The 25,623-nt window shown below is 43.8% G+C and overlaps 1 protein-coding gene and 1 non-coding gene across 2 annotated transcripts in view; one reads left to right on the top strand and one right to left on the bottom strand.

The window, feature by feature from the left end:
- Positions 1-16,246, top strand: part of ENTPD3 (ectonucleoside triphosphate diphosphohydrolase 3) — a 38,313-nt gene extending 22,067 nt beyond the window's left edge. Inside the window, exons 5-11 of the mRNA XM_034760880.1 lie at positions 626-776; positions 1,998-2,157; positions 5,669-5,899; positions 6,909-7,184; positions 7,287-7,397; positions 12,733-12,870; positions 15,492-16,246. Of these exons, the coding sequence (XP_034616771.1) occupies positions 626-776; positions 1,998-2,157; positions 5,669-5,899; positions 6,909-7,184; positions 7,287-7,397; positions 12,733-12,870; positions 15,492-15,725 (1,301 nt within the window). The 3' untranslated portion in view covers positions 15,726-16,246. The remainder of the gene's footprint in view (positions 1-625; positions 777-1,997; positions 2,158-5,668; positions 5,900-6,908; positions 7,185-7,286; positions 7,398-12,732; positions 12,871-15,491) is intronic.
- On the bottom strand, positions 15,209-15,279 carry TRNAG-GCC. Its single transcript has one exon. It is a non-coding gene; the product is annotated as a tRNA-Gly (tRNA).
- Positions 16,247-25,623: the final 9,377 nt, after the last annotated feature.

Raw genomic sequence — 25,623 nt, 5'->3', positions numbered from 1 at the left:
GTAGACTGAGGCAAAGAAAGGAAAATGACTTGTCCAAAGTCATTTAGCAGGTCATTGGTAGATATAGGAATAGACCCCTGGTTGCTTGATTCCCAGTCCAGGTCCCTCTCCACTGGACCATGCTGCCACTAAGTCCAGTCAAAGGTCAAATTGCAGCTCACAATTCATTATTTTGCTTCCAGTAGGATGCTACTTCCTGATCTGGTCTGACATATGCCAGTTTGTTAGGTGTAGTCCACATGATTTAGGACACACGGGGATGGAGTTTTCTATAATTATGGAGATCCAGGAGGTTTTTTTTCACCCAGTAGGTGGATTTTTCTGCAGTGCCTGACATATGTAATATATTTTTCGCATTAATGTGGCACTGTTGTCAATTTGTACTTATGTACAGTTGAAAGGATGGCAGTGTTGGGGGGCGAGTCATATGTCAAGAGTGCTGCCCTGTATAAAAGACTCCAAGGCATGTTCATTAATATTCTTTTTAATCGTTAAGATTTTTAAATTAAGTCCTTGTTTAAAGGTTAAACATCTTTTCAAAATGGAATATTAAATGGCCAAAAAAGCTGTTTCTTCTGATGCTAGATGGCAAGACAAATGAAATCAGCCACTTGCTCTTTTTTAGGTCCGGGCATATCCAGCTATGGGAATAACCCTCAAGAGATTGTCAAACCCATTGACAACTGCATGAGTAAAGTAAAGGAGAAAATTCCATCTCACTTGCATAAAAATACCCCAACATATCTGGGAGCTACAGCTGGAATGCGACTACTGAGGTATGGCAAAAAAGCCCAGTATGTTTAATATATCTAAATAAAACAGCAGCATGTGAAACTGATATGGAAAAATGTGTTAGACAACTCTGTGTTCACCAGGAATTCTGATCTGTCTCAAAAGGAAATCCAACTCAGCTAGTAAAATTAAAGGTTTGGAACTTTTGGTCTAATTTTTAAACAGATCTGCTTTTCTTTTACCATATCGTTTTACTGTATTGAAAGGAAGTATTTGCTTGCTTTGCACTACAGCAATGTGAGGTCCTAATTTCTGTCCTCAGCACGTGGGGTCAAATCCCACTGTGTAAATGAGAACTGTGTGGACATATCTGAGGGTATGAAGCCCAAATTCATAGTTGGTGTAACTCAGCTGGAGACAAGGAGTTACACTAAGTGTGAGCATGACGCTAAGTGGTTGCTCCATATCTATGCATGGGGCTTTTGAGACAGGCACCAGCTGGCTTTTTTGTTCTCAGTTTCAATTATAGCTTGAATGGGCCTGGAGATTCTACCCTGTTACCACTGGAGATGAGCCCTCCAGAACAGGGCTGAGGCACATTAGCAATACAAATTTCCCCACAAGGTTTCCTGTGCTGCACCTGGCTCTGTGGCTAAAGAGAGGGATAAAGTCTCCGTAACAATTAAGCCAGCACCTTTCACATAAGCACTCAGTTCACTAAATACAATCTTATATGAGGAACAAAATACCTAGGTGCCTGCAGTGTAAACATGGCAACTGTTGGACACAGGATACGTCTACCCTGGAACTGGAAAATGTAATTTCCAGCTCAAGTGGACATACCTGCACCATCTCTGATTGAGCTAGTGTGCTAAAAATAGAAGTGTGGCCATAGTGCTGGGAAAGGTTAGCCATCCCAGTAGGTACCTTGGGTCTCAGATGGGATTGTATTTGGGGCAGCTAGCCCACTACGGTTACGCTTCTATTTTGAGCAGGCTGGGTTGATCAGAGCTACTGCAGAAATGTCGGCTTAAGACATGCCCACAGCTAATGCTCTAGCAAGCCTAAAACAACTCTGAAGGTTGTAGAGCTGGCTGTAATCTAACTCAGAGGTTCCTTGTTAAAGGCTGTCCCTCCAGACCAAAATGGACTCAGATTGTCAGTAGGAAATCCTGGGCATTCCTTTAGTCACTAGGTGGATAAAAGAATAAAGGTCAGCTTGTCTTTCCAGATGTTCAGCATTTTGTGTTTTGTGAATTGCTTAGGTTGAAAAACGAAACGGCAGCCAATGAAGTCCTTGGGAGCATTCAAAACTACTTCAGATCCCAGCCCTTTGAATTTAGGGGTGCTCAAATCATAACTGGGCAAGAGGAAGGGGTGTATGGATGGATTACGGCCAACTATTTAATGGGCAATTTCTTGGAGGTGTGTGGAAAAAATGCATGTTTTGTTTTATACTGTTGCTTATGAATCACAAGTTTTGGAGGAGATGCATGTTAAAACAGAGTAGCCACTGGCTCCACATTTCCACCAAAAGTAGATCACTGACAAGCTTTTGCTATAGAAAGAGAATAAAATGAATCGAGTTTTTTATCCTAACTAGGAACAATGGAAATATTTAAAAGCCATGTTGATGGTCAAGGTAGAACTCTTAACAAGATACAGAAAGAAGATTCCTGTCTAAATGGAAAATCTAATGCTTAGTCTAAACACAAAATTGTACTTTTTCTTCTTCCCCATATCCGATCAACTGGGTCTCCAAGCATTCTTGTTGTGCAAGCATTCTCCAGCTTTGTCTGTCCCAGGCAGCCCTAAGGTCCACCTGCTTATCATCTTCTTTAATCCAATCCATCTATCGCTTCCTCAGCTTTCCCAAGGGTCTCTTTCCTGCCACCCTCTCTTGCCAGGCCATCTTCACCAGATCCTCTGTGTATGTCCAAATTAGCAAAGTCATGCTGCCTGGATTTTGTCAGCCACATCTTGGATTTTATCTTCCATCCTAATGCTTTTATTTGTACCATTCTATCTATATCGGCACAGCTAAAGTAGTACAACCCCCTTAGTGTGGATGCAGTTCCACCACTGTATAGATCAGGGGTGGGCAAACTATGGCCCGGGGGCCACATCCGGCCCTCCAGACATTTTAATCCAGCCCTCGAGCTCTTGCCGGGGAGCGGGGTCTGGGGCTTGCCCCGTTCTGGCACTCCAGCTGGGGAGGAGGGTCAGGGGCTTGCCCTATTCTGCGTGGCTCCCGGAAGCAGCAGAATGTCCCCCCTCTGGCTCCTATGTGTAGGGGCAGTCAGGGGGCTCTGCATGCTTCCCCCGCCTCAAGCACTGCCCCTGGAGATCCAATTGGCCGGGAACCATGGCCAAAGGGAGCTGCAGGGGCAGCACCTGCAGACAGGGCAGCGTGCTAAGCCACCTGGCCGCGCCTCCACATAGGAGCCAGAGGGGGGACATGCTACTACTTTTGGGAGATGCTTGAGGTAAGCACTGCCCAGAGCCTGCACCCTGACCCCCTCCCACACCCCAACCTCCTTCCCCAGCCCTGATCCTCCTCGCACCCTCCAAACCCCTCGGTCCCAGCCCAGAGCACCCTCCTGCATCCCAAACTCCTCATCCCCAGCCCCACCCCAGAGTCTGCACTCCCAGCTGGAGCCCTCATCTCCCCCTCTGCACCCCAACTCTCTGCCCCAGCCCGGAGCCCTCTCCCCCACCCTGAACTCCTCATTTCTGCCTCCCCCTCCCCAGAGCCCGCACCCCAAGCCAGAGCCTGCACCCTAATCCCCAATTTCGTGAGCATTCATGGCCCACCATAGAATTTCCATACCCAGATGTGGCCGTCGGGCCAAAAAGTTTGCCCACCTCTGGTATAGATGATTATAGCAGTATAGCTATTCCTGTGTAGGAAAGGGGAATCTAGACTGGTATGTGGCAACTTTATACTAGTATAGCTGCATTCATACTAGGGGTTGTATCAGTTAACTATCTTTGTAAAAATCCCACACTTAACTGACATATTTCAGAGTAGCAGCCGTGTTAGTCTGTATCCGCAAAAAGAACAGGAGTACTTGTGGCACCTTAGAGACTAACAAATTTATTTGAGCATAAGCTTTTGTGCGCTACAGCCTACTTCATCGGATGCATGTAGAGGAAAATACAGTAGGAAGATATATTATACAGAGAACATGAAACAATGGATGTTACTATACACACTATAAGGAGAGTGATCAGTTAAGTTGAACTTTTATCAGCAGGAGAGGAAAAAAAAACCTGTTTCTAGTGGTAATGAAAATGGCCCATTTCCAGCAATTGACAAGGAGATATGAGGAACTGTCTGGGGGGGGGGGGGGGGAATAAGCATGGTGAAATAGTTTTACTTTGTGTAATGGCCCATCCACTCCCAGTCTTTGTTCAAGTCTAACTTAATGGTGTCCAATTTGCAAATTGATTCCAATTCAGCACTCTCTCGTTGGAGTCTGTTTTTGAAGTTTTTTGTTGTTGTAATATTGCGACTTTTAGATCTGTAATTGAGTGGCCAGGGAGACTGAAGTGTTCTCCAACTGGTTTTTGAATGTTATAATTAGGTCCTAATCACGTCAGCCACACTATCAGAGGCTTGTTCACCTGCACATCTACCAATGTGATATATGCCATCATGTGCCAGCAATGCCCCTCTGCCATGTACATTGGCCAAACCGGACAGTCTCTACACAAAAGAATTAATGGACACAAATCAGACGTCAAGAATTATAACATTCAAAAACCAGTCGGAGAACACTTCAACCTCTCTGGTCACTCGATTACAGACCTAAAAGTCGCAATATTACAACAAAAAAACTTCAAAAACAGACTCCAACAAGAGAATTATTTTTAAAATATAAAAACCTTCATAGAAGCTCTCAGGCAGATCCTCAGCTGGTGTAAATTGCCATAGCTCTGTTGACTTCAACAGAGCATTCAGCTGAGGAGCTGGCTTTCTAGCTACTGGGCAGAAACCCAATTTTCTGTTTCACAGCGAATTCCCGTTTCAAAAAAATTTCCATTCAGAAATTGAACAAACAAAATTCAACTTAAAAAAATTGCGATGAAATTAAAAAAAGTTTTTGGGGTTGATCAAAAACCTTTGATAAAATGTAAACATTTGGTCCCAGTTTCTACCCTTTTAAACTTTGAATGTTTTTCATGTAAAAAACAACAAATTTAATTTTGAAAAGTTGTTTCAAAATAAAAAAGGCAAAACTTTCCTTCTGAAAAGTCGAAACTGGACATATTTTGACAGTACTGAAACACTCGTTTTCTAAACTAAATTTTGTGAAAATGTTGTGGTTTTTTCCCCAAAAATGTTTCAATTTTGATGAAAATGGCATTTTTCATTTTTAAAAAAGTGTTTTGATTAAAAATTTCCTGCTGCCAGCTCTACCAGCTCTGTTCTTCATTCACTTCGGGCCTGTCTCTTTATTCTTGGCACTGTAGCCATCTCAGACGTTTTAATATTTCATTTCTTTTTTATTAATACTTTACTTACTGTTTGTAAAGTGTTACTTTCAGACTGCCTCTGTCAGAAAGAGAGGTGAATATTATCTCCATTTTACAGATGCAGAAAGATTAAGTGATTTGCCCAAGTTCATATACAGAGGCAGTTTCAGAACCAGGATTTGCAGCTGCCTGGCCTGTGATCTGAACACTAAGCCATCTCTCTCTGAGTTTTAGTTGTGCTGGACCTTTCCTTCATTCTTCAGCTTCATTTCCCTTTGTGAAAAAAATATCACCCTAAACTACAAAACTTCATGAGACAATGCTTTACACACAAGTGAGCTTTTCCTGAGTGCTGTATTACACTATTACAGATATATTCTAGATTTAAAAGTAATTTAATGAGTGAAAGAGCTCAAAGAAGCAGATGACATTTCAAACCTACCTGTTTAATTTTTAGAAAACTCTTTGGAGGAGATGGGTCCATCCTCATGGAGCAGAGACTACGGGTGCGCTTGATCTAGGAGGAGCCTCCACTCAACTATCATTTGTCCCAGAGGAGTGTGTGCAGAACTCCAATAGCACATTACAGGTGCAGCTGTATGGCTATGAGTACAGTGTGTATACTCACAGCTTCCAGTGTTATGGAAGAGATGAAGCAGAGAAAAGGCTCTTAGCCTCACTAGTGCAGGTACATTCAGGAACTATGTTGTTTGGTCTGTATTCAGTAACTCTCTGAACATGTTCTCTCTTCTGCCGTAAGTTCTTATTGCAGTACGGTTTAGAGGCCTCAGTTAGGGCCCCATTATGTTAATTGCTGTACAAAACATATTGGGTTCATTTTATACATTTAGCCAAACTGAGTATCGCTTATTTTTCTTTTCTTTTAATGTCTCTTTTTGAGGATAGTTTTGTAATTGTGTTTAATTATTTTTTCAGTTAATGCCTTGGCCCCTTAGGACAGTGGCGCTCAAGCTTTCCAGATTCCTGTACCCCTTTCAGGAGTCTGATTTGTCTTGTGTACCTCCAAGATTCACCTAAGAACTACTTGCTTACAAAAACAGAAATAAAAATAAAGTGTTACCGCACACTATTACTGAAAAATTGCTTACTTTCTCATTTTTTACCATATAATTATAAAATAAATCAATTGAAATATACATATTGTACTTACATTTCAGTGTATAGTGTGTATATATAGAGCAGTATAAACAAGTCACTATATGAAATTTCAATTTGTACTGACTTCGCTAGTGCATTTTATGTAGCCTGTTGTAAAACTAAGCAAATATCTAGATGAGTTGATGTACCCCCTGGAAGACCTCTGCGTATCCCCAGGGGTATGTGTACCCCTGGTTGAGAACCACTGCCCTAGGAGTCAGGCCATTCAGCTGTTTTGTATAATGAGAATGGATCCATTGTTAAAACTCAACCTGTACATCTACTTTGTTCCCTCTGCCAAGAAATAGTCTGCTAAGCAATTAAACTAGACACGTGAATCTTTGCTTTATTTCACAAGTGCATTCTGTGAGATAGGATTTGCTTTGTATGATAATGATCATTAGACCATACTATATTCAATACTCTTGTTACGGCAGAGAGGAGAAGGGGAGAATATAAACATATATATGGTTAAAATACTATTAATTGAAATTAAAAGCTTTCCTGTTAAGACAAAAAAAAATTACTGTTTCCCTCAGAATTCAAGAAACAAGACCAAGGTTGATAATCCATGCTATCCCCAGAACTATGAAACTGTTTTAACAATGAAAAGTTTGTATGGAAGCCTTTGCACGGTATCTCTAAGGCCAACAAATTACAACCCAGGCCAACTCATAAATTTCAGGGGAACTGGAGACCCAGCTCTGTGCCAAGAGAAGGTGTCCTTATTGTTTAACTTCACTGCTTGCAATGACAAGGGGGAAGACTGTTCATTCAATGGAGTCTATCAGCCAAAGATTAAAGGGAAGTTTGTGGTAAGTCTGCAAGCAGTGTTCCTTTTTGCAGCATTTCTTCCCTACCTCTGATTTATATAGGATCTTGAGAATAAAGTGCCTTTCATCTGGTTTTATTTATAGGCCTTTTCAGGATTCTACTATACAGCCAATGCTTTGAATTTAACTGGACGCTTTCCCCTAGCTGATTTTAATTCAAGTATGTGGTTTTTCTGCTCACAGAACTGGAGTCAGGTCAGTATGAATTTTCTGCATTTGGAAAGGGAAAAGATCAAGGAGCATGTCACACAGAACTATGGGAAACTGAACCACCTCTGTTCACAGGGATTCATGTGAATACATTTTTAAAAGGTTCATATGAATTCTTGCCTTCCTTTCCCATGAATTTTCAAGTTCACTCCAAACTATAAAATAATCCTAGGGTACTTAAATCATGGCCCAGGTTCATGAAACTTTTCCATGATCCTGGTGTGACGGGTTGGATTACAGAAACCCCCCTGGGAGCTGCCACCCGATGTGCAAAGACTACCCCTGCTTCTGTTTTCCCTGCCAGCTCAGGACTCCAGCACCCTGTTTTGCTGAGCCGGACACTCCCGTCTGGCTCCAGACACAGACCCAGGGTCTGAATCTCCTGTCCGAAAGCTGCAAGTTTACCTGAAGACAGCTCGCAGTAGCGTGCTTGTCTTTAGCACTCAGATGCCCAACTCCCAATGGGGTCTAAACCCAGATAAATCCGTTTTACCCTGCATAAAGCTTATGCAGGGCAAACTCATAAATTGTTCGCCCTCTATAACACTGATAGAGAGATATGCACAGTTGTTTGCTCCCCCAGGTATTAATACATACTCTGAGTAAATTACTAAATAAAAAGCGATTTTATTAAATACAGACAGTAGGATTTAAGTGGTTCAAAGTAGGAACAGACAGAACAAAGTAAGTCACCAAGCAAAATAAAATAAAACGCGCAAATCTATGTCTAATCAAACTAAATACAGATAATCTCACCCTCAGAGATGTTTCAGTAAGTTTTTCTCAGACTGGACACCTTCCAGGCCTGGGCACAATTCTTTCCCCTGGTACAGCTCTTGTTGCAGCTCAGGTGGTAGCTAGAGGATTCTTTATGATGGCTTCTCCCTTTCTCTCTTCTCTTCCCCCCTTTATATATCTTTTGCATAAGGCGGGAACTCTTTGTCTTTCTGGGTTTCCACCCCCCCCCTCACTGGAAAAGCACCAGGTTAAAGATGGATTCCAGTTTAGGTGACATGATCACATGTCACTGCAAGACTTCATTACTCACTTGCCAGCACACACATATACAGGAAAACTCACAGGTAAATACAGCCATCTGCAGACAATGGGAGTTATCAAGATTCCAAACCATCATTAATGGTCCACACTTTACACAATTACAATAGGCCCTCAGAGTTACATTTTATATTTCTAGTTTTAGATACAAGAGTGGTACATTTATACAAATCAGATGATCATACTCAGTAGATTATAAGCTTTGTAATGATACCTTACAAGAGACCTTTTGCATGAGGCATATCCCAGTTACTTACATTCACTTATTACCGTATTTTCTCTAAAACTATCTGTTACATTATATTGACTTATTATCAAGTTTTTATAAAACCATATAGACTGCACAACGTCACACCTGGGTTGAGTTTCCTACTTGTAGTGAAACAAGGAACTAGGCACAATGCAAACATTTTCTATTTCATTCTGTGAGTCTTGTGCACCTGTCATGTCACATCACAGCAAATGGAGCATATTTTTGCCAGAAAGAAACAAAGGGCTTGACTCTCATCTATCCTCAGGATCCTTTATACTGTTCTGGCAACATAGAGAGGCCTTAAAGTGGGTAAGTGGTGTAAAAGAGCCTTACTGTAAATAAGAATCAGGCCCAGTTCTCCAGGAAAAACTCTTGTACTGAACAATCTAGATCTTTACAGTCATTAGTCTACAAATGAAGACATTTTCAGGAAGACCCTTTTTTGCTGAACTTGTATACTGAATGTCAGCTCAGTGGTTACGGAATCGGTGATCACACACGACCAATTTACAACTTCAAGGTGAAAGTTTGAATGCTACATCTACACGTGCAGCTGGTCATGTGATTCCCAGCTCGAGTAGACATACTCACACTAGCTCTCATCGAGCTAGCAGGCTAAAAGTTGTAATGTAGCCGCAGTAGCGTGGGCCGCGGTGAGCAGCAGCATGGGCTACCTGCCCTGTGTTCAAACCCACTTGGATCTCATGGATATATACTCGGGCCAGCCAGTCCATGTACTCCAGGTGGCCAGTCCATTCTGCCACTTGCCACTGCCCATGCTACTAGTGTTGCAGCTACTCTCTTTTTAGCGAATCACACCCCCAGCTCTAAGTATAGATGTAGCCTAATTGAAGCCTCTCTCTTGCACAAAACTACAATATTAGTTCTATACGGGGATTGGCCCTGCTTTGAGCAGGGGGTTGGACTAGATGATCTCCTGAGGTCCCTTCCAACCCTGATATTCTATGAAATAAGTACTACATAGAATGTGTTTCAGTATTTGCTTTTTAATTCGGTTGTGACAATCATGGTCCAGGGAACAACCCCAGGGAACAACAGAAGATTTAAACCACAAACAATAAGCAGTTAAATCAACTGATTGTTGCCAGTGTTGTTGTATTACACAAATATATTGAGTAAGGTCTTTTATGAAAGCTTGTAGTGTTCTGAACTCGATGGTCATTCTGAGCTTTGTATTCCGTGTGTGCGTGTGCAATTATCATTGTAACTGTGGTGTAACTCCAGCCTCACCTCCGAACAGGGCAGGGAAGCAATCCGGCGAGAAGGGGCTACCTCCCTAACCAGAGGAGACCAGTTTTAAGAACCCATCTATTGGTCCAGCTCAGGAAAAAACTATGGTGGACCATTAGAGTTAATGGAAAGACATTTAGACAATTGGGGATTTCCCCCACTTTTTGAATATCTATAGCGACTGAAGGAAAAAAAACCTGAAAGTCTTCTAAAATGGAAGGAGGTTGAAGTGAAAGGTGTCCAGAAACTGAGGGACAGTCACTTGGTGCAGGTGCTGTCTGTGAAATCCTGGATCTTTCCTCTGGCTAGGGGACATGCTGGAAAACTGTTCACAGGCAAAATAACTTTTATTAGAAAAGTGATTTTCTCTAATGTGAAAGTATAAAGCCTGAGGTTCTGTCTTTGTTTTTTTACTATGTAACTTATATATGTTTGCTCTCCCATGCTATTTCATCTTTGAATCTGTGGCTTTTCTGTTAAACAAATCTTTCATTTATTTTTACCACAAGCAAACTGTATGCAAACTGGTATACAAGCTGTATGTGTGCAGGGTGAGGGGGAGGGAAAGAGAGAGAGTGAGAGTGTGTGTCATAGTAAGCTGTTGTCTGGGGGGCTGGTTTCACACTTTTGGGATGTTGAACCAAAGGGGAAAAGTCTGAGTGCCTGGTAGTTAAGAACTTGGGGAGGATGAATTTGGGGAAACCTGGGATTGGAAGGGCTGCTGGTGTCACCCTGCAAGGAGTAACCAGACTGGTGAAAGCCAGAGTGAGACCTTGTGCGTGTGGGCTACTGGTGTCAGGGGTCTGAACCAAAGCTGCATAAGGGCACCAAACGTTACAGGGAAGGCAGTGACAGAACCAAATGTCACATAGGTGTCTGCTCGTTGTTGCTGGTAGTTGTAGGGAAGGAAAACTGACACTTATTAGTGTACCTACCTATTGCAATGTAATCATTAGAAATTACTTATGTCCTTTATGGTTTGTAATATCCAAGAAGAGCCCTTGAGACAGGGAGAGCCTCAGTATTACAAGGGGTTTTTTTTTTTTTGCTTGTTTGTTTTAAGGAGAGGAGAGAGAATTTGCTTACTAAGAGCCATTATTTTGATGTAAGGATTCAATGCAATAAATCCAGAAACAACTAGACTTCTCTTTGTACTAAGTGTACTTTGTACACTTTGTACTTCATCCTACTCGAGATTAAGTCAATGGCAACATTTCCATTAACTCAGATGGGAACAAGATTGGGCCTGGAGGCAGATTTATTCTTCATCGAGGTCACCAGGAGAATGAGCATAATTTAGAGTGGTCCTTAAATTTGAAACCCGCAGTAAAGCTATGCTGGGCCCCAAAGTGGCACTCTGCCATCTGTCATATTGCTATTTCAGACTGCAGTGCTCTGTGCTTTGTATTGCTTGGTATTTTTCCTCTGGTTTTAAAGTGGGTTTTTTTGGTGGTGTGTTTTTTTTTTTTTTTTTTTTTTTTTTTTTAATGGGTTGCTGTGCTTTACCCTTCAGGTCACCTCACCGTCCTCATAGCCCCTCTGGCCCTCACCAGCACCCTTGTCACTGTTAAATGAAGTGGGGGATCATAACTCTTCATGCATAACTTTGTACTCAAACTGTTACCACGCTGGATACCTTGAGAGAGCATCCCACTCCAAAATGATCACCAAAAACACCCCACTGATATGCACAGTATTTGACTTACAGGACTTTTTGTGTCAAGCAGCCATACTTTCTCCGAACCTAGGGTGACCAGATGTCCCGATTTTATAGGGACAGTCCCAATTTTTGGGTCTTTTTCTTATATAGGCGTCTATTACCCTCCACCCTCATCCCGATTTTTCACATTTGCTGTCTGGTCACCCTATCCAAACCTCTTGTCAAATCCGTACTTCTGTACTGCATCAGCATATCCTGCAGACGATATTCTGATTTTAGCTACATCAGTGTCAATCCAGAGTAACCTGAGTGACCTCAGTGGTGTTATTTCAGATTTACACTGAGGTAGCTGAGTCCACAAACTGACCCTGTGTTCTCTGCTAGCGTGCCAAACTATAATTTTATGTCCTTATGATCTGATCACTTGTTGTCACACTTAGGATGACTGTGCAATCTTCTTGAAGACCTTGCCCCTGAAATTTATTACCACAATTTTAGATATGCTACAAGATCAGATAGAAAATGTAGACCGGGGTAGGCAACCTTTCAGAAGTGGTGTGCCGAGTCTTCATTTATTCACTCTAATTTAAGGTTTCACGTGCCAGTCATACATTTTAACGCTTTTAGAAGGTCTCGTTCTATAAGTCTATAATATAGAACTAAACTATTGTTGTATGTAAAGTAAATACGATTTTTAAAATGTTTAAGAAGCTTCATTTAAAATTAAATTAAAATGCAGAGCCCCCCGGACCAGTGGCCAGGACCCAGGCAGTATGAATGCCACTGAAAATCAGCTCGCGTGCCACCTTCGGCATGCGTGCCATAGGTTGCCTACCCCTGATGTAGACTAACAATTTCAATCTTTCATGCAATTTTTATTTTTAATTATTGTTTACAGTACAAAATACATCAACAGCACAGTCACTTCCAATTAAATCACCATGTCTATTTGCCTACAATAATATTTTTCTTAGGATGCTTCTGAAAACAGCTAGTAAGTGCTAATTAGATTGGGAAGTGTACTTTATGCAAGTCCTTAGTTAAAAAAATTTTTTGGCATTTTAATTTACGTGTTGATCCTATTTATTTTTATTTGTCAGCTTCCATTTATGCTGCCTAAGTTTGAAGAAGCATATGCTAGATCCTACTGCTTTTCAGCAAACTACCTCTATTACCTGCTTGTACATGGATATAAATTTAACACTGAGACTTGGCCCCAGATACATTTCCAAAAAGAAGTGAGTATTAATTAATTAATTTTTATTATTTATTATTATTATAACATGAAGAAGAATTTGGAAAATGGTGACAGAAGGACATTTTACCTTGCAAATACATACTGATTGTGGGCAGCTTCTGTAGAAGATTTTTAGATATTTAAAGCTAAGTAAGGGCTGTGTCTTTAGCTCCAATGCCAACTCCTAATGATTCTGGTGGTTACGATATGATTCAGTGATCCTAGATTCTTTAGACTATTAAAGAGTGAGATGAAAAAATTCTGCTCTCTATTATGCCTGTGCAAATCCACTGAAGTCACTTGGACTGCACAGTGGTGTGTAATAAAATGGCAATATTTGCCTGAAACACCTTGCCACAACCAAGTGAGTTCTGTTGACTCACTGTGTGGGAGATAATTTGTTACCACCTGGTTGGGGAAGTGGGACTGGCTATCTGGGGAGAGAAGATGTAAGGCATGATCTGAGCAGTCCTGAAGGAGGGACCGTATGAGAAGCTAAGCCTAGTGGGGAGATGATTTCAGATAATCTTTATCTTATTACTCTTCTTCATTAACAGCCAAACTCCAGGGTGGTGGGTGTGAGTTTGGACTTTACGTACTCTGTCTGTAGAGCAGTTTGAGAAAGATGTCCGCTCACAGGATGTAACAGAGCAGAGTTTTGGCCCAATGTGTAATTATCTACCCAGATGGAATCCCACTGAAATCAACAGGACTCTCTACAGGTACCAGGATCTGCCCATAAAAATCAAATGGCAGGACTGGGGCCTAAATGAGGGCACTGAAAAGCAGGCCTCTACATTGTCTTGTTTCTTAGGGTTGCTGGGGTGATTGATTCGTAGGTTTTATTACTTTTAATGAAGTGTAGAGGACAGGACTGTAAACAAACTTTCTGCACCCACCGCCATTTAGATTCAGTGACCGTTACAGCAGTGTTTCCTCTGAGTAATTAGACTCAGCTATGCTGTGATCCCTTCCTTCCCACTACAAGTCTTATTTCTGCAACTTGTTTCAATAAGATTTGTAAACTCTTCATGGAGCTTTCAAATGGGTTAGCACTGGCCCATTACAATATGAGGTAACACAAAATGAAGAGGAGTGCAGATACTGTACAATAAGAGTAATCCTCTCACTGCACTTGAGAACAAGACATCAAGAAATTCTGAGCAAGATTTTTCTAAATAGCGGAGCTCCATCATTTGAGCAAATCCATCAGTATAGAGAAGGAAATAATTACACTGCCTTCCTTGCTTTACCATGTAGGGGCCAGCTACCAGAAGATCTCAAAGTGTTTGCAGTAGGTAAATTAACTCCTATGCAAAAGGCCAGCACGAGGGTTATTTTGAGGTCTTTAACCAGAACGTCTCTGTTGCATAAGCCTTGTATTGGTTCTCAGCATAAGGGTGAATTTCACTTACGATTGTTCCCCACAGGCCAACAGCACAAAGTACTGATCCAAGTGAAACACAAAGTACTTATTTAAATGGACATGTTTCTAAATGACAAAGAACAGTTATTTCTAGGAGTGTTGCCAGGGCCCAAACCTGACAGGCAAAGGGATGACAAACAGCCCACTCCTACAGTCTCCAACCAATCCGCCTAATTTCACCAGTTGCCTGCAAACAATCCCCCTTTCTCCTGTGATGGGCAAAAAGAAGGGGGTCAATGACTTTATAAATACCAAGGAGCTACAGCAATCAACAATATTGCACTAGAATGAGAGTTAATAATAAGCGTGACTGATTTGGGGCTTTCTCTTGGCCTTTTTTTGTGGGTGCCATTTTATAAGAGACTGTCTTTTGAAAATTCAGAGTTAAAGGTGTGTGTGTGTGTGTGTGTGTGTGTGTGAGTTTAATCCAGGTATAAGTAGCCAAACACTAGGATGGTGAAAGAGTCCAGTTCTATGATTGTTATGTTTGCTGATATCTTAAATTGTACTTCACACTAAGATACTTATAGTGATTGGTCACACACATTTTAAATAGGATAGATTAAGATAAAATAGATGAGATAGAACCATACTCTACTCATTCTCAGTGTGGGAATCAATCTGATGTCTTTTTATCTCAATTGTTTAAGCCAAATGATATAGAAACTGAGAGAGCAAAAAAATCATGTGTAACTTTATTAATATTATATATTAATGGAGATATCCCATCTCCTAGAACTGGAAGAGACCTTGAAAGGTCATCAAGTCCAGCCCCCTGCCTTCACTAGCAGGACCAATTTTGATTTTGCCCCAGATTCCTAAGTGGCCCCTTCAAGGATTGAACTCACAACCCTGGGTTTAGTAGGCCAATGCTTAAACCACTGAGCTATCCCGCCCCCAAAGGCTCAAGCTGTGCATTGGCCAGGAATTGAAACCAGGGCTCCCGCGTGGCAGGCGAGAATTCTACCACTGAACCACCAATGCTACTGCTTTACAGGATTCCTCTTTCGTCCCTCTATGTAACGTTGAAAGATTTAGGAAAGTACCTGTTCTCTTAAAAATCCTTGCAAGCCTTTGCTAAGGCCTTGCCTCCAGTATTTTTAGAACAGTTGCCAGTGTCAGCTGTGCTGCAGCTTTTGGGTTCTCTGGCCTTTAACAAAAAAGTTGATATGAATTTTTTCTTTTTCGCATTTCAGGTTGGTAACAGCAGTATAGCATGGTCTCTTGGTTACATGCTGAACCTCACCAACATGATCCCAGCAGAAAGCCAGCTGATCCAGCTACCTGTGAACCCTTTTTTGTTTGCTGGTCTCCTCTTTTTCTTCACAGCCGTGGCATTGCTGTGTCTCATCTTTGTTGTTTACTTGTGTGTTGTATCACACATGCGAAAGAATATCAATCATATGGACCACGTACTTGCTACAGAATGAACAGACTCTCAGTGACAGCAGAAGACAAAAACTTGAAATGTTCTTTGAAGAACTGCATTTTAGAAAACCAAGGGAGAAATAAATAAATATATTTATTAAAAAAAAAGGGAAAAAGGCCAGAAACATAAGTAGAGTGGAGAACAGAAATCAAGGAACTGGTATTTATAATGCATTGGATCTCTCGAGAGGTCTCAGCACTCGTTGCTATAGACTTATGGTGTTATAGTGTAACAGGCAACTTGTCAGTAAACTGTTTTGTTTGTTAAGCATTTGAGGGAGAGGGGGGAAAGAACCACCATTCACTACAGGTTATTGTGGCATAAAAGTCTCCTTTAGACTTACCTGGTCAGTAGTTCCAAGATACAAGCAAAAGGACAAAATCATAGGCTAAAGGAAGATAGTGGCAATACTCATCTGTTGAACTGAAGCTAAAAGAAAAACTCATTTCTGAAACGGGTAAGGTCATTGGCCACTATCTCTGGGTTGTAACTGCGAGGTGCACTCAGAAGGAAAACAAAAAACCAATGATTTTCATTACCATATAGAACATGACAGAAGATTTAGGCTACCCTGTAAAGTTGATCACTAAATTATTGAACAACTCCCTTCTCATTTAGTTATTAATAAAAACCCAAGCCCATGATTGCATATTGCTATACATTTTGACATTCAGTATATCGGAGGCATCAGCAGCAACTCTGTAATAAAGGTTGCTTTAAGATTTGTCCTGAAAGCAAGCCTGAACTTCCCCTGTTTTATACTTTAATAATTAAATGGAGTCTCCAAGTGTGCCATACTGACTCTCCAGAGAGCAATTGAATTTTGTCATTTTTTACTAACTTTTACAAAAGAAACATTTAAAAGGGATCCCTTACCAAAATGTTGACTGGTTGTCCATACACTTGTTTGGGTCCCAAACAACCACAGACTGTCCAGACTTCATATTCAGATAATATCTAAGCCATCGGCCCCTTCTGAAACATTAACACACCGAGTTATTCCTCTCATTCAGTGTTAACAGGATAGGGGGCTAGACTCTGTGGGCGAGACATGGCAATGGGGCATGGGCAGAGATGTGGGGTGTCTGGCAGGGTAAGCAAGTCTTTGGGGAAATGGGGTGGTGGATTTGCAGGGATGCATAGGCCTGGAAGAGAAGAGGCTTGTGTACAGAGGAATCAGGAATGTATGGATGGGGGTTGGAGTGGATCCCACTGTCTGAGGCAGCAGTGCCGTGGGCAGTCCTTCAAGTGCCAGTGCCTCAACACAGACACTCAGCTCCTTCAACACATCTGTTCAGCTATCTAGGGTGCCAAGGAGCAACCAGATGTCTGCACTGAGATATCATCTCATCAAGAGCTTCCCAACGTGCAGGTGCTTTGGTGCTCCAGGGAGCTGACCTCTGAAAACCCAGCACCGGTTCCCTCTGACCCAGGCCTCCAACCAAAACACTTTCTGCACACCCAAAATGATCCACCTGACCTCTCCTCATCCCTGCTCATTCTAGCCCCCTACCTACTCCTTTACCTTCCCATCCCCTCAATGTTGCCCACCACCCTAGACGCAGTGAGGGGAGGCAGGAGTGAAGATGTCAGAAAGGGCAGGAGGGCTATAGGACAGGTGAGAGGGCACAGGTAGCAAGTCTTTGCCCTGGTATTGAGGTAACAGTGTATTAACTGCTGTCTTAGTGCTGCAGCTATGCACTGGAGAGCTGAGGCAGCTGTGCTGTAGGACCCTGCAAGCCCAATGCCTCAACACCAAGCCACTTGGCTCCTCTATCCCAGGCTTCATATACAACTCCACCCCTCCAAGACAGGCCTCCCACCTAAAAACTGGCAAAACCTCCCCATGCATCCTCAGGTGCCCTCAGCTCACCCCACATTCCCATTAACTCTCCTTCTGGTTCCATGTGCTCATCATACAACAGCACCATGTGGAGCCATGGAGGGAGGATGAGAGGGGGTGAGCAGCCAGAGCATGAAAGAGAAATCATGTTTGCACTGCATGGGGCCTAGAGTGGGAGCTGTAGAAGAGAAAGGTGCAGCTCCTCCCACATATCTACGAGTCACTATAGTCCTATGCCCTGGCTGGATCCTGCTCCCCTAAAGACACCAGCTGGAACACATCCTCACTGCAATGTATTGCCCCCATACTCCCAGCAGTGACGAGTTCTTCAGCAAGCGCTACGCGAGGGGGTTGGTGGGTAACTTTCTCACTCCTTGCTCATATTTTCAATTTTCTCCTTTATTTCTAAGGTTTTATTTAGACACTACAAATTAAATCCTGTTAAAAACCTGCCTGATGCGTTTAAAGGGATTTTAGCAACTTTTTATTGAAATAAAAGGGTCCAAATATTTTCTTGATTAAAAAGAGACAAACTAAGAGCACATTTTCTCTGGTTCCTTGACCAATGCCTATTTCTTGGTCATGGCAGATAACATTAGCAGGATAGAAACATCAAGATGTTTGAAATTATCTTCCAAAGAGATGGAAAATTGGCAAGTTGAAGTGATCTTGTGAAATACTGGGAATTGGGGCTCAGTACCCCAAAAGCTTGGTTTCTCAGTGCCAGGTCTTCAGGAGATATCCCTCGAGTGGTTAAAAACTGAGTAGCAGAGATAAGCCCAGTGATTTTCAAAGGCACAAATGATTATTAAGCCCCTAACTCCTATTGACTTTCTGTGCAAGTTAGGTGCCTGCCATTTGTATTTTTGAAAATCATCCCCCCCCATATCACATAATTCAGCATTAGAGACCCACTTTGAATTCACAAATTTTGCGAGGGGTCAGAGCTGTGGTTTTGATACAACTTTCATTTTTTAAGAATGGTTATGTTTTGAATCAGATTCCAAGCCCCCTTAAAGTTCAGGCACATTTACACCTAAGGCTTTGTTTCAGGTTCACCTCTTGACTCCAAATGTACATGCCAAAAAGGAAAAAATGAAACAAATACATTTCCAACCTACAAGGATGCTGACCAGAGAAAGGGAGAGTAGAAAAAGAGCTGCCTGAGACAAAAAGACTTTCACAGAAAGCAACACCTGTCAGGGAGAAGTACTTAAAAACTAGCTGCATAGGAGAAACACGTGAGAAATGAAATGGAGATGTCAATGCAAGTGATTTCAACTCACTGCGAATTCATTCTTGAAGTTGAAAAGGTGCCTAGAACTAGACAGGACAAAGCTCTAGCATGCAATACAGAGAATAACCCTACACTGATAAGTGTGACGGGGTATATATACCCTGTACTAGCATGGAAGGGGCTAAGGAGCTGCTGTGGGCTGGAATGGCCCCACTCCTGTGTGCCTGCAAATCATGCCAGGATTGGAGGAGGCGTTAAAAGGAAGGGAAGCCAGACTTGGGCAGACTGTTGATCTGTTCCAGCCCTGAAGAGAGGGCTGACAGCAGTGGTGCAGTACCCCTGAGCAGAAGGGGAAAGAGGCCTGATACTTTACACTGGAACTCCAGTGGATAGAGATACTAGTCCAAAGGCCCCTCTGAAATAAGAGAGGTCCATACCCTGGAGGGAGCTACAGACAGCTTTTTCTTTTCTTCTCTTTGACCCCATTCACTGACTGCAGACTGTCTTGTTGTTTTGCCTGGAACCCCAAGAGGGGCTGAGACTTCAGAGGCCTTGGCCGGAGGGTTGAGCACTGGACCATAAGAAAGATGCCCTGCAACACCCGCTAAGATGGGGGATAATTGAATCTGTGTGTGTTCCCCATGTAGCGTCTATGAGGGGTGCCCTACCACAGACAGACAGTAGGGGAATGAACCATGATTCTTCTATCTCTAATTTTTAAAGAATTAGGGGAAGAGTGTAAAATCAGCAACAAAATTGAACCTGAAAGTCATGCTGAAAATTCCCCGGTTGGGAAATGGCCTATGATGACATCTAGTAAGATGGTCCCATGCTAATGGGTGGCACCCATGCTTACTTCATCAGTACTTTTGAATATTTTTTTCTTTTGGGAAGTAACAGGAGGGAAAGTTAACACACACAACCACCTTCTCAGCTAAATTTACAAAGGACTGAGGTAAGGCTAATTTTTAAAAAAAATCTGAATAACGGGGAATAATTAACCCTTTCTGTGCTTTACATCCACACATCCAATGTCATCCCTTATTTGTAATGGCACAATAATAGTATGTATAGTATAGTCAAAGGCCCCTGCTGGTACTGCTTCAATGGCTATGAATTGCACCCCTATAACATGGGTCACCTAAATGGCTATTCATATCTCGTGTTTTTGATACAGAGTTAAATCCCATTTCAAATACTGAATTTTAACAGGCCATAACCCAAGTTTGGTATTCTTCTGAGTGTTAGCAATTCATGAACTCAATAGTAAGCACTATATTCCTCTGTCAAGGAAGGTGTAAAAGATGTGTGGAACTTACATTTATGCAAATTAGGTGCAGCCCTCAATTTCCTACCAAGTTGTGAAGACACCCACTGGTGCTGTCAAGTTTGAGCAACTCCGATCTAAAGGTGAAAGTGTGATTAAAAGACCAAGCCTTTCTTAGGAAAACTCCTACATTCTCCTTATCTCAGGGGTGGGCAAACTTTTTGGCCGGAGGGCCACATCTAGGTATGGAAATTGTATAGTGGGCCATGAATGTGCACAAAATTTGAAGTTGGGGTGTGGGAAGGGGGTGAGGGCTCCAGCTGGAGATGCGGGCTCAGGTGGGGCCAGAAATGAGGAGTTCAGGTTGCGGGAGCGCTCCGGGCTGGGGTGTGTGTGGGGGGGGTGAAGGCTCTGGCTGGGAGTGAGGGCTCTGGGGTGGGGCTAGGGATGAGGAGTTGGGGGTGCAGGAGGGTGCTTCGGACTGGGACTGAGGGTTTCAGAGGGCGGGAGGGGGATCAGGGCTGGGGTAGGGGGCTGGGGTGCAGCAGGAGGTCAGGAGTGCAGGCTCCAGGCGGCACTTACCTCAAGCAGCTCCCAGAAGCAGTGGCTTGTCCCCTATCTGGCTCCTACGCGGAGAGGCAGCCAGGCGGCTTTGCACGCTGCCCTGGCTGCAGGCGCCGCAACCCTGCAGCTCCCATTGGTTCCCGGTTCCCGGCCAATGGGAGCTGCAGGGGCGGTGCTAGCGTGAGGAGCCCCTTGGCTGCTTCTACGCATAGGAGCCAGAGGGGGGACATGCCACTGCTTCTGGGAGCCGCGCGGAGTGGGGCAAGCCCCAGACCCCGCTCCCCAGCGGGAGCTCAAGCACCATATTAAAATGTCTGGAGGACCGGATATGCCCCGGGCCATAGTTTGCCCACCCCTGCCTTATCTTCTGATTTGTCAAGTATGTAATGAGCAACAGATGAAAAAAGCTGATCATTATTATCAGTCCATTACAGAATGGATGAAATCCAGAATTGCTGATGTGACCTTACACCTGTTTACAAAAACAATACTATGAATTTTGGGTAGGGTTTTCAAAAGAACCTGAGGGAGTTAAATGCTCACCGACCCTTTGTGAACTGTTCCTTGGATGCTAGCTTACAACACTCACACTGAATAAAGCACTCATTTACTTTTAAAAACATCTTCTAAATCAAAACCATATAAAACACCACAAAAACTAAATTTCAGATACATTTGAACTATTTCATTACACCACTTAGAGGGACAGAAAATCAAGGGTTTCACAAGGCCCTTGTTCTCTGTGTCATACTCAGAGTACTCCTCTCATTAGCAAAATGGTTTTGCTAATGTTTAGATGAGTAAAAATCTTCCAAAATCTGAATCACATCACTATCAGTATCTTGATGTATATACAATAAAGCCAGCCCTGTGAGTTGACTTTCACATAAAGAGCTTTTTAGCCATGTCTTGACTGTCTGCAATATGTTTTCCAAAGCAATACTGATTGGCATGGTGGCCAAACAGAGAGAGAGCAATGTTGAGATCAGGATAGGATGCTGGGGTCAGCTCTTGAAGAGTACTGAGAATGCTGTTTGGCTGTTCATCCCTTGGAATGTCTATCCATTTTTCATGCCATCTTTGTAGTTCTGCTTTAAAATTATCAAGGTTAGAAAGGTCCACTTTGTATGCATCATACAGAGCCGTCACCATATCTTTAGTCTCTAATATATGCAGTTTATCTAGCACAAGGAACTGAGCAAGAAAACATGAAGAGCAGTCTATCACTTGCTTTTGAAGCTCTGAAATTACATGATCCCGGAATGGAATGAATACATTCTTCCTGTCATATTCTCTAAGGTCTGTGGCACCAATGTTATCATAATGCATTCTACTGCCACGTGTGGGTGGAAGTGACACTTCAACAGAAACAGCATCAGCCAAACACTTCACTTCAGCATACAGGGAAGCAAATTTTGGGTTGTCATCCTCTCTCAATCTCCTGAGTTTATTAAGAATAATATTTGCTTCATCCAATACATAAATTACATCTACAGTACAATGCTGTATATATACATGCAGAGATTTTGTACACAAAAGTATGTTTTCAACGCACACCATAATAACCAGAAAGTCAAATTTAGTGATGGAATATAACAATCTCTCAGCATCACCATCATTATCAACTATTTTCTCTAAGTAACCAACAACCACAACAGACTCTGTTTTGAAGCTACTCAGTGTATCTATCTGACTCATCCATTGTGTGTTGCAATCCAAAGGCACGCCCTCCATAATTTGATCCTCTTCTTCCTCCCAGGGTTTATTCAACAAGACTGTGAGCTCCTGCAGCTCTGTAGGTTGACTGCTAGCAGGGCCGGCTCCAGGCACCAGCCGACCAAGCACGTGCTTGGGGCGGCATCTTGTAAGGGGTGGCCAATCTTGGGGTGGCGGGGCGGCGCTCGGGTTTTTTTGTTTGTTTTGTTTCGGCGGGGAGGTGCTTGGGGTTTTGTTTTGTTTTTTTGGTTTGGCGAGGTGGTACTCAGGGTTTTTTGTTTGTTTTTGGTTCGGCGGGTCAGCGCTCGGGGGGGTTGTTTTTGTTTGGGCAGGTCGGCGCTCGGGGGGGTTGTTTTTGTTTGGGTGGAGCGGCGCTCGGGGGGGGTCTTTTTGTTTGGGTGGGGCGGTGCTCGGGGGGGGTTGTTTTTGTTTCGGTGGGGCGGCGCTCGGGGGGGGTTCTTTTTGTTTCGGTGGGGCGGCACTCAGGGGGGTTGTTTTTGTTTTGGTGGGGCGGCGCTCTTTTTTTCTTGTTGCTTGGGACGGCAAAAAAGTTAGAGCCGGCCCTGAATGATAGGATATTTTGCAACAGCTTTCAGCATGGTTATGATTTTTGAGAAAGTGTCAAAACAGTTAATCACTTGTTGCACTGCACAAGACTGAACAATTGCTGTTCTTGAAGGCTGAGTACATGGCTGCTGGAAGGATTTCACAAATTCTTGCCTTCTGACCACTTATATTGCTCACCATGTTATAGTTGTAGCCCCTCAAGCAGTTCCTTCTGTAACCCTCAAGAGGCTCTGTAAGGCTTTGTGTTGTATCAAAGACTTCTATAAAATCAATGAAGTCTTCATGGAGTTCTACTTGCCCATCATTCATTTCAAATTGCCCCAAATTTCATGGTGCCCTAGACATCTGCATGCTGCATACGCGGCAGCCCCAGCCCCAGCTACCATCCCTATCCCTCGGCCAGCCCCCCCTGCAAGGGGCAGGGCCATCCCTAGGGATAGCGTGGGGCCCTGGACAATTCCCTCTGCCCTGCCTCCTACCCTTCCCCCCTGCTCCGCCCCCAGACCGCCCCCATTCCACCTCTTCCCCCAGTGACCCCACACTCACCGGCAGCAGCAGGAAGTGGAGCAACCAGCTCCCAGCCGTGGCACTCTGCTTCCGGCCACCGGTGAGTGCAGGGAAAGGATCACCCCCCGCACTCACTGGTGGCGGGAAGCAGAGAGACGTGGCCCCAGCCATGTCACTTGGTTTGGGGAAAGGACTGCCCCCGGCTCTCACCGGCAGCGGGAAGCGGAGCGCTGTGGCTGGGAGTTGGCAGAGAAGAGTGGTCTGGGGCCGGGCTACTCCGCTTCCTGCCGCTGCGTGGTGGGGGAGATCCCTTCCCCCAAGCCCTCTCCCCCGCGCAACATAGCTGGGGTGAGGAAAACGGAATGGGCTGCTCCCAGCCCCCCGCTAATCCCTCGGGCCACTGTGGGCCTGTGGAGCCCCCAAAAGTGGCCCCCCACAGCTCCTGCCTCCCAGAGCCTGGAGAGGCTGCGTAGGGCACCCAAATGGCTAGGGACGACCCTGAGTGGATGTAACATACACCAGTGAAATGTTTTCTTTTGCTGGACAAGCACTAGCTGCATCAGCGATTAAACTGAAAAATGGTCCTGCTTTTAACTCTCTCAATAATCTTTCTCCGTATATGGACTCCTACCAATTTTATGAGCTCATTTTGCATTTGTTCTGATATGTCCTCTGTACTATATGGTCTATAACTAAGGCCTGGTCTACACTACGAGTTTAGGTAGAATTTAGCAGCGTTAAATCAAATTAAGCCTGGACACGTCCACACGACAAAGGCCTTTTTTTCGACTTAAAGGGCCCTTTAAACCGGTTTCTTTACTCCACCTCTGACGAGGGGATTAGCGCTAAAATCGGCCTTTGCGGGTCGGATTTGGGGTAGTGTGGACGGAATTCGACGTTACTGGCTCCAGCATGGACAGAACGGGAGGTACAGGATCTGCTCGCCATATGGGGAGACCAATTAGTGCTAGCTGAACTCCGTAGCAGTAAATGAAATAGCAAAATATTAGAAAAAGTCTCAAAGGCCATGAAGGACTGAGGCCATAACAGGGACGCACAGCAGTGCCGCATGAAAATTAAGGAGCTAAGGCAAGCCTACCAGAAAGCCAGAGAGGCAAACGGAAGATCCGGAGCAGAGCCGCAAACATGCCGCTTCTACGCGGAGCTGCATGCCATTCTAGGGAGTGCAGCCACCACTACCCCAACCGTGTGCTTTGACTCCATAAATGGAGAATCTCGCAACAGGGAAGTGGGTTCGGGGTACGAGGAAGATGATGATGAAGACAATGAAGACGGCACACAGCAAGGAAGCGGAGAAACCGGTTTCCCCAACAGCCAGTATATGTTTATCACCCTGGACCTGGAACCACTAACCCCCGAACTCACCCAAGGTGTGCTCCCAGACCCTGAGGGCACACAAGGGACCTCTGGTGAGTGTACCTTTGTAAATATTACACATGGTTTAAAAGCAAACGTGTTTAACGATTAATGATTAATTTGCCCTAGCAATCGCGGCCAGTACAGCTACTGGAAAAGTCTGTTAACGTGTATGGGGATGGAGCGGAAATCCTCCAGGGACATCTCCAGATGGCTCTCCTTCATGTACTCCCAAAGCCTTTGCAAAAGGTTTCTGGGGAGGGCTGCCTTATCCCGTCCGCCATGGTAGGACACTTTACCACGCCAGGCCAGTAGCACGTAGTCTGGAATCATTGCATAACAAAGCATTGTAGCGTATGGTCCCGGTGTTTGCTGGCATGCAGACAACATCCATTCCTTATCGTTCTTTGTTATCCTCAGGAGAATGATATCATTCACGGTCACCTGGTTGAAATGGGGTGATTTTATTAGGGGGACATTCAGAGGTGCCCGTTCCTGCTCTGCTGAACAGAAATGTTCCCCGCTGTTAGCCATGCGGTGGGGGGAGGGATGAAGTGATCATCCCAGAGAATTGGGTGTGTGGGGGGCAGGGGGTTAGTTGGGTTTGTGCTGCATGTTAACCTGGAAACCGCAGCCCCTCCTTTTACATTGCAAACCCATTTTAAATGGCCAACCCAACGGGTGCTTGGTATGGGAAATGAGGGCACTACTGTTTGAAACCATTCCCACATGTTAAGAAGGTTAAAAAAGCCAAAAGACTGTGGCTTACCATGGCTGCCTGCAAGTCAAAATCTGTTGCCTGGCACTGCGTGAGTGATCTC

The sequence above is a fragment of the Trachemys scripta genome, chromosome 2 (genome assembly GCF_013100865.1).
Source record: "Trachemys scripta elegans isolate TJP31775 chromosome 2, CAS_Tse_1.0, whole genome shotgun sequence".
NCBI classification, from domain to species: Eukaryota; Metazoa; Chordata; order Testudines; family Emydidae; genus Trachemys; species Trachemys scripta.
The sequence above is the reverse complement of the archived record's forward strand: the minus strand, read 5'-3'. Positions and strand labels throughout refer to the sequence as shown.